This window comes from Bos taurus, chromosome 5 (genome assembly GCF_002263795.3).
Source record: "Bos taurus isolate L1 Dominette 01449 registration number 42190680 breed Hereford chromosome 5, ARS-UCD2.0, whole genome shotgun sequence".
Lineage (NCBI taxonomy): Eukaryota > Metazoa > Chordata > Mammalia > Artiodactyla > Bovidae > Bos > Bos taurus.
In genome coordinates this window covers 60,868,288-60,884,458 of record NC_037332.1, presented here as the reverse complement: position 1 = coordinate 60,884,458, position 16,171 = coordinate 60,868,288, and the positions used below count along the sequence as shown (strand labels likewise).

General features: G+C 36.4%; 1 protein-coding gene and 1 non-coding gene across 12 annotated transcripts in view; one reads left to right on the top strand and one right to left on the bottom strand.

The window, feature by feature from the left end:
• Window positions 1–16,171, bottom strand: part of CFAP54 (cilia and flagella associated protein 54) — a 312,009-nt gene that overhangs the window by 180,679 nt on the left and 115,159 nt on the right. For all 11 annotated transcript variants that reach the window (XM_002687523.7, XM_024992507.2, XM_024992508.2 and 8 more), the window contains 4 exons: window positions 8,815–8,926; window positions 8,361–8,461; window positions 2,562–2,792; window positions 139–281 (listed from right to left, as the gene is read on the bottom strand). In XM_002687523.7, coding sequence (XP_002687569.6) covers window positions 139–281; window positions 2,562–2,792; window positions 8,361–8,461; window positions 8,815–8,926 — 587 coding nt within the window. The remainder of the gene's footprint in view (window positions 1–138; window positions 282–2,561; window positions 2,793–8,360; window positions 8,462–8,814; window positions 8,927–16,171) is intronic.
• TRNAC-GCA (transfer RNA cysteine (anticodon GCA)) lies at window positions 2,115–2,186 on the top strand. Its single transcript has one exon. It is a non-coding gene; the product is annotated as a tRNA-Cys (tRNA).

Here is a 16,171-nt window from a genome sequence, read left to right as displayed (position 1 = left end):
CACTTACTTTGGCCACTGAAGGCTATGAATATTTTTTAAAGAACATTATATTTGTTGAACGGGCAAATTGGGGTAGGAGAAAATTCAATATAAAAATATCTAAAGACAATTTGATAGTATATAACGTATTTATTTTACCTGATGGTAAGTGAGCCTTTCTTTTTTTAGCTGTAAGAAGGAAATCAAGCATCACTTTATAGTTTTCTAGAGTCATTCTTCCTGTTGGTAATACTGTTCCTGAATTATACAGTGAGAACATAGTAGGGTCACATGATCGGAAACTGCAAAGGGAAAAAAACTCATTGAAAAAACAATAGAAGCAAAATTGAATTCTGTCAAATACTAAATAAATAAATAAATGTTTCAATGAAATTGGATTTAGCGCCAAGTTACCCTGATTCAAACCTGAGGGAGTTAAAGTCACTGAGTTGTGTCCAACTCTTTGCAACCCCATGGACTGTACTCCAATAGGCTCCTCTGTCCATGGAACTCTTCAGGCAAGAATACTAGAGTGGGTAGCCATCTCCTTTTCCAGAGGATCTTCCCAACCCAGGGATTGAACCTGGGTCTCCCACATTACAGGCAGATTCTTTACCATCTGAGCCTTTCAGTCATTGTGTGATTGGACAGCCAGAGAAGAAGAGTTCTCCATGTCCAGAGGATAGTAAGGAAGCCCATCTGATCTGAACTGTTTTCCCTTTCAGAGCCTCAAAAATGGGTCACTTTGCTGAAAGTTTTCTCTGTCAAGAAATCTAAGTACTTCCTAAATGCTAACTTGGTCTAGTCCACATAGACCAGAATTTTATTTTAACCAAAACTCTGGAGAAACAGAAACTGAATTCAAGTTCCTTGCAGATTTCAACCTGCATATTTTATCGCTGGATTACTGAAATAAATACCCTCTTAATTCATATCCCTATCATCAGTCTCTCCTTCCTCCAATCCATCCAGTATTTTGCTATCAGAAAAATTTCTTATCATAGCCCTGTTTAAAAAAAAACCTTAAAATGGTACATAAATTAAAATTCAGATTTATAGACAGTTAAGACTATCCATGTTCTGGTACCGACATTCTCTTCCGATCATTTCTGACCACTCATTTTCAGATGCCCTAGACTCTGGTCAGACCACTAGGGGCTCCTGTCCTGAGTTTCCTACCTGGGCTGTGACTCGTTCTTCCATCATCCCGGAAAGCTTGTTTCTCTACCTGCATATTTTAAAATCTTGCCTGTCCATCAGGACCCAGGCCAAGTAGCTTCTCCCGTGAAACCTCTTCTGGTAGTCTCAGCCAGTAGAAAGCCTCCTTCCCAGGTACAAAGACTTTATACCTAAAAGGTGTAGTTCACCTTTTACCTTAATTGACTATTATTTGTGAACATTTATGAGCCACTCTACCAGATTCCAACTTGTAGATCCTGTTCATCTCAGAATGCACCTCATGCCTACCTCAGTACCTTGTTTCTAATAAGTGCTCAATGAGGGTTTTGTTTTGGTTTTGGCTGCGCTGAACTTCCCAGGTAGCTCAGCGGTAAAGAGTCTGCCTGTCAAGCAGGAGACACAGGTTCGATCCTTGGATTGGGAAGATCCCCTGGAGAAGGAAATGGCAACCCACTCCAATATTCTGTGCCCACTCCAGTATTCTTGCCATGGACAGAGGAGCCTGGTGGGCTATAGTCCATGGAGTCACAAACGGTCGGACACAACTTGGCCACTAAACCACCACCACATGCAATTTGTTGGATCTTAGTTCTCCAACTGGGATCAAACCCCTACCCTGTGCAGTGAATGCATGCAGTACTAATAACCAGACTTCAGGAAATTCCTTCAATGAGTAGTTTTTTTAAATGAAAAACTCTGGTTACATAAAGTTACTCTGGTTACATGGTATTCTGTATTATGTATTTATCTTATATTTTTACCTCCCATTTTATCTCCTCTAACACTTTAACCAAAAATAAACAAGAACAGGAAAATATCTTTTGAGTTAATGACAGAAAGTATAAATTATATAAGAAAGTATGACCTGTGTTTATGGAGGCTTAAAATATACCTCTAATGAAACAGAGATTTGCCTAAGGCCTACTAATATTTTGGTTACTATACAGTTAGGGGGATCCCTGGTGGCTCAGTGGTAAAAGCATCTGCCTGCAATGCAGAAGATGCAGGTTCGATCCCTGGGTTGGGAAGATCTCCTGGATAAGTAAATGTCAACTCACTCCAGTATTTTTGCCTGGAAAATTCCATGGACAGAGGAGCCTGACAGGCTATAGTCCATAGGGTAGCAAAGAATCAGACACAACTGAGAGACTGAGCATGGAGAGGTACAATTAATATTAAACTTCTCTTGGAAAATTCACTTTCTCCTTTCCCTGAAAGCTATATTGAATAACATATTCAAATGTATGTAAATTAGTACTTATATCCAGCACTTGTTTGGGAAAGATTCTGAGATAAGAAATTTTTAAATATACCAAAGTTATCATCAGCATTGGAGCCCTGAACATACAAACACTATCCATGTTTCTGAGACTAAAACAGTATTCATTGATAATATACTATACCTGACCATTATCGGTGAAGAACCAAATTTTATCTTTGTACGTTCCCCTAGCTTTGTTAAAAGCAAGTTGAAGTGTGCGCTTGCCAGATACAGATTCATCTGAGCTTTCCAGGGCATCTCCTCAAGAAATATTTGATGGAACCTCTTCTTTTTAACATAACTTAATATTAAAGGATTCAAGTTTTCCACCAGGAATCGATGTGCTACTTTTCGAACATCAGCTCTCTTATTTCTGTAGAGGGAAAAAGAAGTTTTGCAATTACAAGAACTTTTAGACATTTTATAACAAAGAATAATCCCTGTCTGTACAAAATACAGCAAGAAATCACTTGACTGTCCTTATGCAAATGTGTCTGGCTTATTTGTCATCTCCTTAGTGCTAAAAATGTGAACCAGGACAATGAAGAAGGCATGAGGGTAAACACTGAGGACAAGGACACTACAAATTGCCTTCGATTCTCTCTGCTGTCTGTGTCCTAGGCCCAAACCAAACAGCTTTTCTTTTCCGTCACCGAAAGACCACTGAGATTAGACAACCAAATTATAAGGTAATGTTCACATTCATCAACTAACTTCAATATTAAACAAGAAAATCATTTCTCTGTTCTTTTCCTTAAGGAAAAGAAAAACAATGGAGCCAAATTTTTCCTATCACTATCTAGATTACAGAGGAAATAAAACATCAGTCAACTCTACATGCAATAACTTCATACATCCATACCCAATGTGCTCTGAAAAACACTAAAATCTCAAGTTTTGGCTAATAGTTCAGATTTTAAGGATAATACATATTCAATTTGTTTCAAATTATTTCTATCAAAATCTCAAAGTAGCCCATCTAATTTCATAGTTACATAATTGTTTATATGGCATGACTTTATTTCTTCAAAATACTTAATCTGTTTTTTTAAAACAGTTGATGATGTTGCTGCCTCATTCTACCTGATTTATACTGAAAAAGGGGGGAAAAAAGATCTCAATTTGTAAGTTAAAGAATCTTGCTCACTTTAAAAGTTAACAAGTATGAATCTGAGTCAACACACACACACAGAAATAAAGGAAGGGAAATAGGGATGGATGGATGCAAGGAAGGAAGGAAGAAAGGTAGACCTTGCTGCACTGGAAGGACAGATATTCTAGAGAATAAAGGAAGGAAGGAAACTATTTTTGACATGCAGTGTTGATATTATCATTCAGTGTGGAGTTATTCTGTATTCGTTGGTGACTGACTTCCTTTGAATCCAAGGTTTTCTGAGCTTTTGCTGTTGTTTGGTTATCTTTGGTTAGCTTCTCTGATAGCTCAGTTGGTAAAGAATCTACCTGCAATGCAGGAGACCCCAGTTCAATTCCTGGGTCAGGAAGATCTGCTGGAGAAGGGATAGGTTACCTACTCCAGTATTCTTGGGCTTTCCTTGCACTTCAGCTAATAAAGAATCTGTCTGCAATGTGAGAGACCTGGGTTCAATCCCTGGGTTGGGAAGATTCCCTGGAGAAGGGAAAGGCTACCCACTCCAGAATTCTGGCCTGGAGAATTCCATGGACTACAGTCCATGGGGTCACAAAGAGTTGGACACGACTGAGCAACTTTCACTTCACTTCACTTCACTTGGTTGTCTTGGTAATGGCATGTGATTTCCAAACAGAAATGTTTTAAATACCTCAACCCTAAAAATTAAAACTATAATTTCCAAAATAAAAGTCAATCTTTTTCTTGTGTGAGATGGCTGTGAAAGTGAATTCGCTCAGTCGTGTCTGACTCTTTGTGACCCCGTGGACTGTAGCCCGTCAGGCTCCTCCATCCATGGGATTTTCCAGGCAAGAATACTAGAGTGGGTTGCCATTTCCTTCTCCAGGGGATCTTTCCATGTGAGATGGTTAAGTCACTTCAAGAAGCCAAGGAGAGTGACTGAACCAGAGGCATCTTCCCTGCTAGAGAGGGTAGGATGGTGAAAGCTCTCGCTTTCGCGTTAGGATTATTTTGAGCTGGAGGTAAATGAAAATCAGTAGATGCAGAAGGATGCCTTCTTGGAGATGCCCTTATCTAAGGGAAAATAGAAACTTCTGAAAAATATGAAGAATGCCATAAAACTCCTCTCCTGGGAAATTTTATGACTATGAAGAGGGAAAAACAGCACCTAGATGGACCTGCCCAAACAAGTCTTACTCCATTTGTTTTCTCTCATATTTCTACCACAGTTTGTTGCCCTTGAAAGCCTACACCCCTGGTCATTCTACTGTAAATTCATTGTCCTTTTGAAGATGCCCTAAGCCCAAATCCTAACCACCCCTTTGAGTTACTCATCACTGAGTTCTCCCATGCATAAGCATATGTTAATAAACCCCTGCTGTTTTTCTCTTGTTCATCACTCTTCTGTTAGTCTAATTTTACCAAGTTCCAGCTGAAGAATTTAGGAGAGTAGAAGGAAAACTCATTTTTTCTTTTTTTGCCTTAAGTCTCAGTGAACCTGTTTTAAAAAAGGAACTGGGAAGTAATAAGTATAAAAGCAAAAATTAAGGGAAAGGAAGATAAACACAATAAAGAGGACTGACAAAGACAAAATTTGGCTCTTTGAAAAAATGGGGGGAAAATAGACAAACCTCTGGCAAGATAAATCACAAAAATATGAGAGAAGACAAAAATTAATGAAGTTAGGAATGAAACAGTGTGCAACTGTAGATATAGCAGAGATTCAAAGGATAACATGAAAACATAATAATGTTTTATGAATAACTTTGAAAATTTGGTAAAATGGATAATCTCCTAAAAAATAGAATTCATCAAAAAGAACTAAAACAAAAATCACAGACTCAAATTGGCTATTCATCTTAAAAAAGTTGAATCAGTAGGTAAAAAAAATGAATGTATGTGGGCAGACCTAGAATGCTATAATAAAATATATATATTTGGTCTTTGTCTTTTATTTCAGGTATAGAGCTCCTAAAACTTGGAGTTTCCTGAGTGACAGGAATCTCCTGTTATTCATGATGCACTCCTTTGGAATACACCTGAGTCTAGTAAGGTGACTCAGGGTTGGGCTGTTAGAGAGCCTCAGCATAGAGGTTGGTCACTAGAAAAATCAAACACATGATGAGTAAGTGGAACTTTCAGTCTCAACCCCCAGTCTCTGGAGAGAGTAACTGCAGACTAGGTTTTTTAAAAAACCTATTAACAATGAAGTTCAGAGGGCCTCCAGTTTGGTGAACACATCCACGTGCTGGGAGAGTGACACATCACAACTCCGTAGAGACAAAGGCTCCTGTGCTCAGGACCCTTCCAGACATCATCTTACGAACTCCTTCATCTGGCTGATCATTTGCATCCATTATAAACCAGTAAACATAAGTAAAATATTTTCCTGAATTCTGTGAGCCATTCTAGCAAATTACTGACCTGAATGAGGGGAAGAGGAGTTATGGGAACCCCCTACTTGGAATAGACTCAACAGAAATGTGTGTACCTGGCCATCCTATTTGTGGCTGGCACCACAAGTGGGGCAGGGTCCTTTAACTTGTGGGACTAAGGCTGTCTCCAGGTAGATAGAACTGAGTTGAATTTTTAGGCTATAGTTCTACAAGGTATTACCACTAGGAGAAAACTAGGTGAAGGGTGTATGGGGGTCTCTCAGTTCTCTCAGTTGCAGTCAGAGAATTGGTTGGTTTTGCATCTTTGGATATAGGATATCCTTTGGGGGCAGTTTCCAGTTTTATTTATTGATGGTTGTTCTGCAGTTGTGATTTTGGTGTGCTCGAGTGAGGTGAGCCCAAGGTCCTTCTACTCCACTCTCTTGTCCCAACTCCCTGAGAAGTGGTTGGTTCTGGAAGACACCCCATTGGAGTCAAAGGTATGAGACAAAGACACTGCACATAGTTTAACATTTACATATTAATGTAATTTGACTGCACAGATTAAAAAAGAAAAAAATCTCAGTGGAGAAATATTTAGCAAAACTAAACACAATTCAGAAGAAAATTTTTAGAAAACAAGAAATCAGACAATTTCCTAAATTTGATACATATGACAACTTGCTAAATGACAAAAATGAAAGAATAGACTACTCAATAAAAAGAGTTATTCAATTGGGTATAATGAAACTTTAAAAAAAAAAAGGAGAGAGAGACTCTTCCTCTCACCATTCACAAAAATTTATTCGAGTTGGATGAAATTCTCAATTGTAAAATCAAATATTTACATTGAAAAAGAAAATATTTTACTCAGAAAAAATTTCAAAAATAATAAAATGAAATGCTGATACCTTTGATCCCATTAACAATTACAACTTTTAATTTAAAAAAGAAGACCTTTAAAATGCAAATGGATGAATGACATCTGGGAAAAGCATTAGTATCCAAACCTTTAAAAATAAATGAGAAAACAAAAGTTGTAAATGAGCAAAGGATCTAAACAAGCAGTCTTGAGAATAGAAAAACTCTAGGGTTTAAACAAATATGAAAAGCTGCCTAAACTCATTCATAATCAAAGAAATAAAAATTCACAGCTCATAGGTCCACAAAAATTTGAAAATTTGATACTAATAGTAAGTATCAGGGAAGATGCTGAATAATGGAAACCTGACACACCACTGATGAAAATTTTAAAGCAATTTAGCAATATCTAGAAATGTTAAAATGTTCATATCCTGGAAACTACAGTCCTAAGTATTTACCCCAGAAACTCTCAAATGTGCACGTGGAGATGTATACAAGAATGTCCTTTGTAGCACTGTTTACATAATGGAAATGTGGACTGGACTTATATATAATCAACATGAAAAAAATCTCGCAAACATAATATTGAGGTATAAGAGCATATTGGCAAAACAAATTGTAAAAAATAACACCACATGTTCTTTAGGGGCATACACATATATATAATTGAAGTATAAAGCCAGTCATAAGCATGATAAGTGCTAGGTTTTGGATAATATTACTACTGGGATAGAGGGGGGACAGAAATGCATTCCAAATGTTTCATATGGCACATTGCATATTGAGTACATGTTCATTTTTTATATCATTTTCTATACTCACCTAAATTATACCATAATTTAAATAAAGAAAATGAAGGAATAATCAAACAGATTGTGAGGCAAATGCAAACAAAAAGAAAATGAGAGTGGTTTCATTAATATTTATATGCTGCACATTACAATCAAAATCACTAAGCAGGTAAAGGAAGACATTACATAATGAAAGTAAACGATATAAAGAATCAAAACTGTGTACTCATAACAATAAAAGCTAAACATACCACAGCATTACGAAAGTGAAAGTCGCTCAGTCATGTCCCACTCTGCAATCCCACGGCATGGAATTCTCCAGGCCAGAATAATGGAGTGGGTAGCCTTTCCCTTCTCCAAGGGATCTTCCCAACCCAGGAATCGAACCCAGGTCTCCCGCATTGCAGGTGGATTCTTTACTAGCTGAGCCACAAGGGAAGCCCAATAAGTATTATAGTTTTAGTTTTAGAAACAAGAACACCATTGGCCAATACTTAGAAGTAATTTACCAGTTTGACATCCTGGCCACTCTTAATCTAATTTACTGCAGCCACCAGCTCTACCCCAGGACAGTTACTCTCTAGTATATCATCCTGTTCATTTATTCTATAAAATTTATCAAAATTTTCAATTTTCTTGCTTATTTGTATGTTTGTTTATTTTATGTTCCTTTTAGTAGTATGTAAGCTCACTGATGGCAGTGATCCTATCTGTTGTGTCTACCAGTGTATCCCTGGTGCCTAAAATAATGCGCAACACATGTAACTCTCAAGTGAACATTTAATTAATTAATCAATCAATACCTTTCATGCTCCGGCATTTCAGAAATAAAGGGATTTTTATTCAAAAATTCTCTTAGAGTTTCCTTTCTTTTAGCTTTTTTTTTTTGCTTCATTTCTGTAGTCTTAACACAGAAGATAACAAAAATGTTACAAATTAAAATCTGAACACAAATCTGAGTACAACATAATTTACTTGTATTCTAATGCTTACCTCTTGACATTACAACAGTGATTTCTTTATGCCCTTCAATTAAAATTATTTATCAAAAGTAACAGAAGTACCACTGTAGATAAAAGATTATAAAAATATCCATATAACTTAAGAATTAAAATATATTGTATAATTATAAGTTTATGCTTGTTGGTATTACCTTCTGTTTAATATTATAATAAATTATAGTGCAGCCAACCATCTCTAGATACATGAATCTCTTAAGTTCACTAACTGAAAATTCAAAATTTACATGAAACTTACTTTTCCAATCTCCACTACTGCAGCTCTGTACTTCTTCACAGGTTTGATGACCTTTTTAGACAAAGTATCCTTGTATTTCAGTTTTTTTATTCCAAGAAGGGACTCATTCCTCCTATTACAAAAAGATAAAGTCAGTTAAAAGGATATGCAAAAATTTGCAAAACTACCCCAAAGTAATAAATTTTTAATGAGTATTGTCACTGAAATTATTCTAGAAGCATTTCCAAAATTGGTTGCATTCCATGCATAAATGAGACTGTGATACTCCCAGTCCCATCAAGGAATAGCTGGCCTCTCAAAAGAGCAAAATGTAAATCATAGCATCAAATGTGATGAGAGCTGAAGTATCGATATGATATAGAACAAATAGAATCGAACTGGAAAAAAAAAAAAAGTGAACACTTTCCTTTCAAACTAAGTGACCCTAAACAGGATATCTTGCTTCCAACAGATTCAGTCCCTTTAGTTCTACCATGTGCAAGCTCCCAGCCACTACCACCTTCGGACATCAACAGGAGCTAAGCATTTTAGATTACTACACTCATCCATGGGGATCTGCAGGGGCTTGGTTCCAGGACCCTCTCAGATACCAAAAGTCAAGGAGGCGCAAGTCTTTATATAAAATGGCATACTATTTACATATAACCTACACATATCCTCCTGTTGCTGCTGCTAAGTCACTTCAGTCGTGTCCGACTCTGTGCAACTCCATAGACATCAGCCCACCAGGCTCCCCCATCCCTGGGATTCTCCAGGCAAGAACACTGGAGTGGGTTGCCATTTCCTTCTCCAATGCATGAAAGTGAAAAAGTGAAAGTGAAGTCACTCAGTCGTGTCCGACTCTTAGCGACCCCATGGACTGCAGCCTACCAGGCTCCTCCATCCACAGGATTTTCCAGGCAAGAGTACTGGAGTCGGGTGCCATTGCCTTCTCCGCACATATCCTCCTATACAGTTTAAATCATCTCTTTAAATCATTTAAGTTGCAATGCAAATTCTGTATCAGTTCAGTTCTGTATAAATAACTGTAAATACAACATAAATATTATGTACAAAGTTAACAGGAGTGTGGCAAATTCAAGTTTTACTTTTTGGAACTTTCAGGAATTTTTTTCGAATATTTCTGATCCATGGTTGGCTGAATGCCTAGATGCAGAATGGATGCCAATGTCCAACAATATTAAATGTCCTCCCTTTCCCCTAGCTGGCATTCATTTTGGCAAATGTTTTGTCTGCCTGAACTATAACACACAGCTTGGACCATTGATCAGAGGGAGACTTGGGAATCCCTTCTGTGCTCTGCTACTTACATTCTGAGCCTAGTTGCCTGCTGTTTTCCAACCAGCCTGGTCTCTCCTCTACCTCCTATCTCTCCCACCCCACCAGAATGCTTTTGTGGCTGTTATTCCAGAAAAAGCTGGAAAGAAGAGGAGGTTATGGAGCACCATCTTCCCAATCCTGTCAGCAATCTCCTCCATGCTCTGCAGAATGCTCTTCCACTGAGTAAACTCCTCCACTTCTCCACCTCTTCATCGAATGCTTTCTCCTAGCTCTGACTGCTTTCTATTTTGCTGATGGTGTGTTATGAAAAATAATATTTCTAAACTTTCATATAATCAATGTTATTGATCTTTGATTTCATGGCTTATTCATTGTTTTGGTTACATACGTCATGCCTGCTTCTGACCCAAAACATTGATTTCCAATGACTGTCTGCCTATTAATTCATAAACACAACTCTGTTATACTTTATTCGACAGAAAAGCCTCTCTTTTCACCCTTTTTTATTCTTTAAATATATTTCATTACTCTAGCCCATTCCATACAAACTAATCTGATTGGAATTGCATTAAACCAATAAGTTAATTTGAGAATAATAGAAATCTTTACAATATTCCATCTGCTCATCAAGTAATGTACTATTTCTCTCCATTTATTCCAGTCATTTTTTAATACCTCTTAGAAAAGATGTTGGTCTTTTTTATATTAGCCTAAATCCCCTCACAATTTCTGATAAACTTAATCCTGTACTTCACAACAACAGAATTGTCTTTCCATTATACTTTCTAGTTGACATAGCAAAGCATTGATTTTGCATCTACCCATCCTATGGAATTCTATTGTTAGTTCTGATAGTTTTTAGTTAACTTGTTAAGTTAAAAATAATAATAACTTGCAGATATCAATCCTTCTATTTTCTGAGTACTTCACCTTGGAATTCACTTGGCAAACATTTTGGGGACCCTATCATATGACAATCATATGAATTCTAATCCTAATTTCTATTTCTTACTTTAAAGCACTGCCAATAATGTTCAAAATGATATTTTTTAATAAAAGATAGGAGGAATAATAGGTTTCTGTGTGGTCCTGCATATTTTAACAGAAAATCTTCTTCTAATCCTGATTTGCTAGGAATTGCTGTTGCTGAACTTCATGATATGACTTTTCAGCACAAAAGATTCCTTTGACTACTAGTGATAATTATATTTAGACTTCTTATGATATATTGAGAACAAAATCTACATTCTCACAGCTAAATTTATAAGCTAGTGTTTTATTTTGATTTTGTATATTTCTAAATAAAGTCAACCCCTAATTTTCTACTTTTTTATTCTCTTTTTACACATGTGTTATCAGAGCCTGCTGTAAAAATTTACAAGGAAACTACAACTACACTCTGAAGTGTGTGTGTGCTCAGTCATGTCCTACTCTTTGTGACCCCATGGACTGTAATGTACCCTGTCAAGTTCCTCTGTTCATGGAATTCTTCAGGCAAGAATACTGGAGTGGGTCAGCATTTCCTACTCCAGGGGATCTTCCCACCCAGGGATCAAATCTGAGATCTCCTGTGTTTCCTGCATTGGCAGGTAGATTCTTTGCCACTGGGCCACCTGGGAAGCCCTGAAGTAGCTTTATGTAAAACAAAATTATTTGTTCCTATGAGAGAACTTGCTTAAAAAGTTTTTGATCTCTCCAAATATTTTTTAATTTTATTTTTAAACTTTACAATATTGTATTGGTTCTGCCATATATCGAAATGAATCTGCCACAGGCATACATGTGTTCCCCATCCTGAACCCTCCTCCCTCCTCCCTCCCCATACCATCCCTCTGGGTCGTCCCAGTGCACCAGCCCCAAGCATCTAGTATCATGCATCGAATCTGGACTTGCGACTCGTTTCATATGTGAATGGCATTGAAATATGATCTCTCCAAATTTTTTACTGCTTCAATAAATTCATATAATTAAAAATTTTCCAGATAATCATCACTTTAAGTTAGATTTTCAAACTGATTCATGTTAAATTACATACATTGTTTTCTAAAATTTAACAACTTCCAAATTTATGACTATTTTCTCTTTGGATTACTTACATTTCACTTTTTCTTATTTTGTTGGCCAGAAAATTACCTAATTTATTCATATCTTCAAAGACTAAACCTAGCAGTTACCATTGGACTATTTTAAAACCAATTTATAATTGATTAATTTCAACTTATTCTATTTCTTCTTTCTACTGTCTTAGATTTATTTTGTTATTTTACCAATTTCTCGAGTTCAATAAAAGCTAATTTAATTTTATTTTACTCTTTTAGTAAGTAACAGAAGCTTCTAAAGCTAAAAATTTGTTTTTACTGCTTTGAATACATTTGATATTGGACTTCTCACTAGCATGATTTTCATGCTCTATACTTTTAGATTTAGCCTAAGGGAGAGAATGGGGGCAAGAGGAGAAGGGGATGACAGAGGATGAGATGGCTGGATGGCATCACTGACTCGATGGACATGAGTCTGGGTGAACTCCGGGAGTTGGTGATGGACAGGGAGGCCTGGCGTGCTGCGATTCATGGGGTCGCAAAGAGTCAGACACGACTGAGCGACTGATCTGATCTGATCTGATCTGATAGTTATATATAATTATATATACCAGTCATCATTTTGTTATAATATTTCAGTTGTACTGTATGAATTGCATTGTATGAATGTGATCTTTACAAATTTTAGACTAGGTGGTCTACTGAGATTTATTTTGCAGTTTAAAAATTACTTTTCTAAAATTTAATAAGTGCTATAATATAAAGGGTGTTTAGTCTCAGTTGGCTATATATATTAAATTAATCTTATTAGTTATATACATTTTCTATGTCCTTATCTCTTTTTAAGTATCATGTTTAACTCTAATATCATTATTTTCTATCAAATTAGCCTTCTTTTCATCAGTTATTTCCATATACTTTTATTTTTTGTTATGTAGAACATAAAAATTCACTAAATATCTTCATTGTGATTTATAAGCATTATTAATAGAATCAACAATGTGAAAAGTTAGCATTAAAAATAAGTAACAAAGAGATTACTTTTAAATGTTCCCAAGACAAATAATTAAAATTTTAAAAGAAAAAACCCTAAAGTTTAATCTAAATCCTTACACCAAAATAAATTCCATATGGATTAAAACACTAAATCTAAACTGTGAAACTAAAAAGTTGGAAGAAAACATTGCTGCATATTTGTCTGTTGAAGTAGAAAAAAAGTTTCTTCATGCAAAAATATGTCAAGCATACAAATACAAAAAGAAAATAGATATTACTAACAAAGTAGAGATCAAGGACTTACTTCTGCCCCTCCTCTGTATTTTTTGACTTGAAGAACATCCTAGAACATCTGCCCAGGCTTAAATGTTGAAATCATTACCTTTGACTTGAACTCACTTATACTGTTCAATCTCCAAACTCATATCCTTTTTTGTACCACTGGTCTCAAACACTTATTCTATTTTCCTATTTCAGATTATCTATTCTTCTTCAGTTGGACCTCCATGGTCAGCCCTCCAAATTTTACTGCACACTGAAAGTGCCTTCTGATTTTCTTTGGTATCAAGAATATTATTTACAGCTTCCAAGGTTCTCATTTTGGCTATCGTTTATTCAATTTGGTGGGACTTTCTAATTCTGTCCAGCTCTCTCATTACAATGGCCTGCTTTCATGTAATGAAAGCAATTTCCTCTTTCATCTTTTGAAAATACAAAGCACATGTATTTCAAGCTTTTGTTCTAATAAATGAAGTGCCTATTTTAGGAAGAATATTTTCCTGTAGGTTTTTATGAGAATGTTCCTCTTTGACATTTTTAAAGTAGATCTTGTGTTACTGATGTTTTTCCTACAATGAGATAGATTAGACCTATGTCCAGTTTTAAAATCAAAACCCAACTATTGGAAGAAAAGCTGAATTCATTTGGCGTCTCTCATAACTAGTTGGCACAAAACACAATTTTCCTTGGGGGCAGAGAGAGCCATTTATGCTTAGTGAATAAAAGGGTTAACTTTAAAGTTTTACTACTTCTATTTGAGGAACTCCATTCACATATACATACGGGAACCCCAAGGAATGACTGCTTGCTACTGTAGAGAATTAGAAAAGCATAGTACATGGCCAAAACCAGACTTCAAAACCACACCATACACAAAAATAAACTCAAAATGGATTAAAGACTTAAAGTGAAGAACCTGAAACCATAAAACTCCTAGAAGAAAACATAGGCAGTATGCTCTTTGACATGAATTTTAGCAATATATTTTGGAGATGTCTCCTCAAGCAAGGGAAACAAAAGCAAAAGTAAGCAATCATTTTAACCTGTTAAAATAAGTTGTAAACACCTTAAAGAAAAAAAAGCATAAGTAAACAAATGGGACTACATCAAAGAGAGGGGGAAGGGGAATTACTGATGATAGCCCAAAGGCACAAACTTCAGTTACAAGGTAAAGAACAACTAGGGATGTAATGTACAACATGATAAAGATAACTAACATGCATGCTACATGTTACAAATAAAAGTTTTTAAGAGGGTAAATCTTAAGAATTCTCACCATAAGGAAGAAAAAAAAATTTTCTGCTTTTATTTTTTTTTAATCTTTTTTTCTTTTACTTTACAATATTGTATTGGTTTTGCCATACACCAACATGCATCCACCATGGGTGTACACGTGTTCACCATCCTGAACCCCCCTCCCACCTCCCTCCCCATACCATCCGTCTGGGTCATCCCAGTGCACCAGCCCCAAGCTTCCCGTATCCTGCATCACACCTGGACTGGCGATTCATTTCTTATATGATATTATACATGTTTTAATGCCATTCTCCCAAATCATCCCCCACTCCCTCTCCCACAGAGTCCATAAGACTGTTCTATACATCTGTGTCTCTTTTGCTGTCTCACATACAGTGTTGTTGTTACCATCTTTCTAAATTCCATATATATGCGTTAGTATACTGTATTGGTGTTTTTCTTTCTGGCTTACTTCACTCTGTACAATAGGCTCCAGTTTCATCCACCTCATTAGAACTGATTCAAATGTATTCTTTTTAATGGCTGAGTAATACTCCATTGTGTATATGTACCACCGCTTTCTTATCCATTCATCTGCTGATGGACATCTAAGTTGCTTCCATGTCCTGGCTATTATAAACAGTGCTGCGATGAACATTGGGGTACACGTGTCTCTTTCAATTCTGGTTTCCTCAGTGTGTATGCCCAGCAGTGGGATTGCTGGGTCGTATGGCAGTTCTATTTCCAGTTTTTTAAGGAATCTCCACACTGTTCTCCATAGTGGCTGTACTAGTTTGCATTCCCACCAACAGTGTAAGAGGGTTCCCTGTTCTCCACACCCTCTCCAGCATTTATTGCTTGTAGACTTTTGGATCGCAGCCATTCTGACTGGCGTGAAATGGTACCTCATTGTGGTTTTGATTTGTATTTCTCTGATAATGAGTGATGTTGAGCATCTTTTCATGTGTTTGTTAGCCATCTGTATGTCTTCTTTGGAGAAATGTCTGCTTAGTTCTTTGGCCCATTTTTTGATTGGGTCGTTTATTTTTCTAGAATTGAGCTGCAGGAGTTGCTTGTATATTTTTGAGATTAGTTGTTTGTCAGTTGCTTCATTTGCTATTATTTTCTCCCATTCTGAAGGCTGTCTTTTCACCTTGCTTAGAGTTTCTTTTGTTGTGCAGAACCTTTTAATTTTAATTAGATCCTATTTGTTTATTTTTGCTTTTATTTCCAATATTCTGGGAGGTGGGTCATAGAGGATCCTGCTGTGATGTATGTCAGAGAGTGTTTTGCCCATGTTCTCCTCTAAGATTTTTTATAGTTTCTGGTCTTATGTTTAGATCTTTAATCCATTTTGAGTTTATTTTTGAGTATGGTGTTAGAAAGTGTTCTAGTTTCATTCTTTTACAAGTGGTTAACCAGTTTTCCCAGCACCACTTGTTAAAGAGATTGTCTTTTCTCCACTGTATATTCTTGCCTCCTTTGTCAATGATAAGGTGTCCATAGGTGCGTGGGTTTATCTCTGG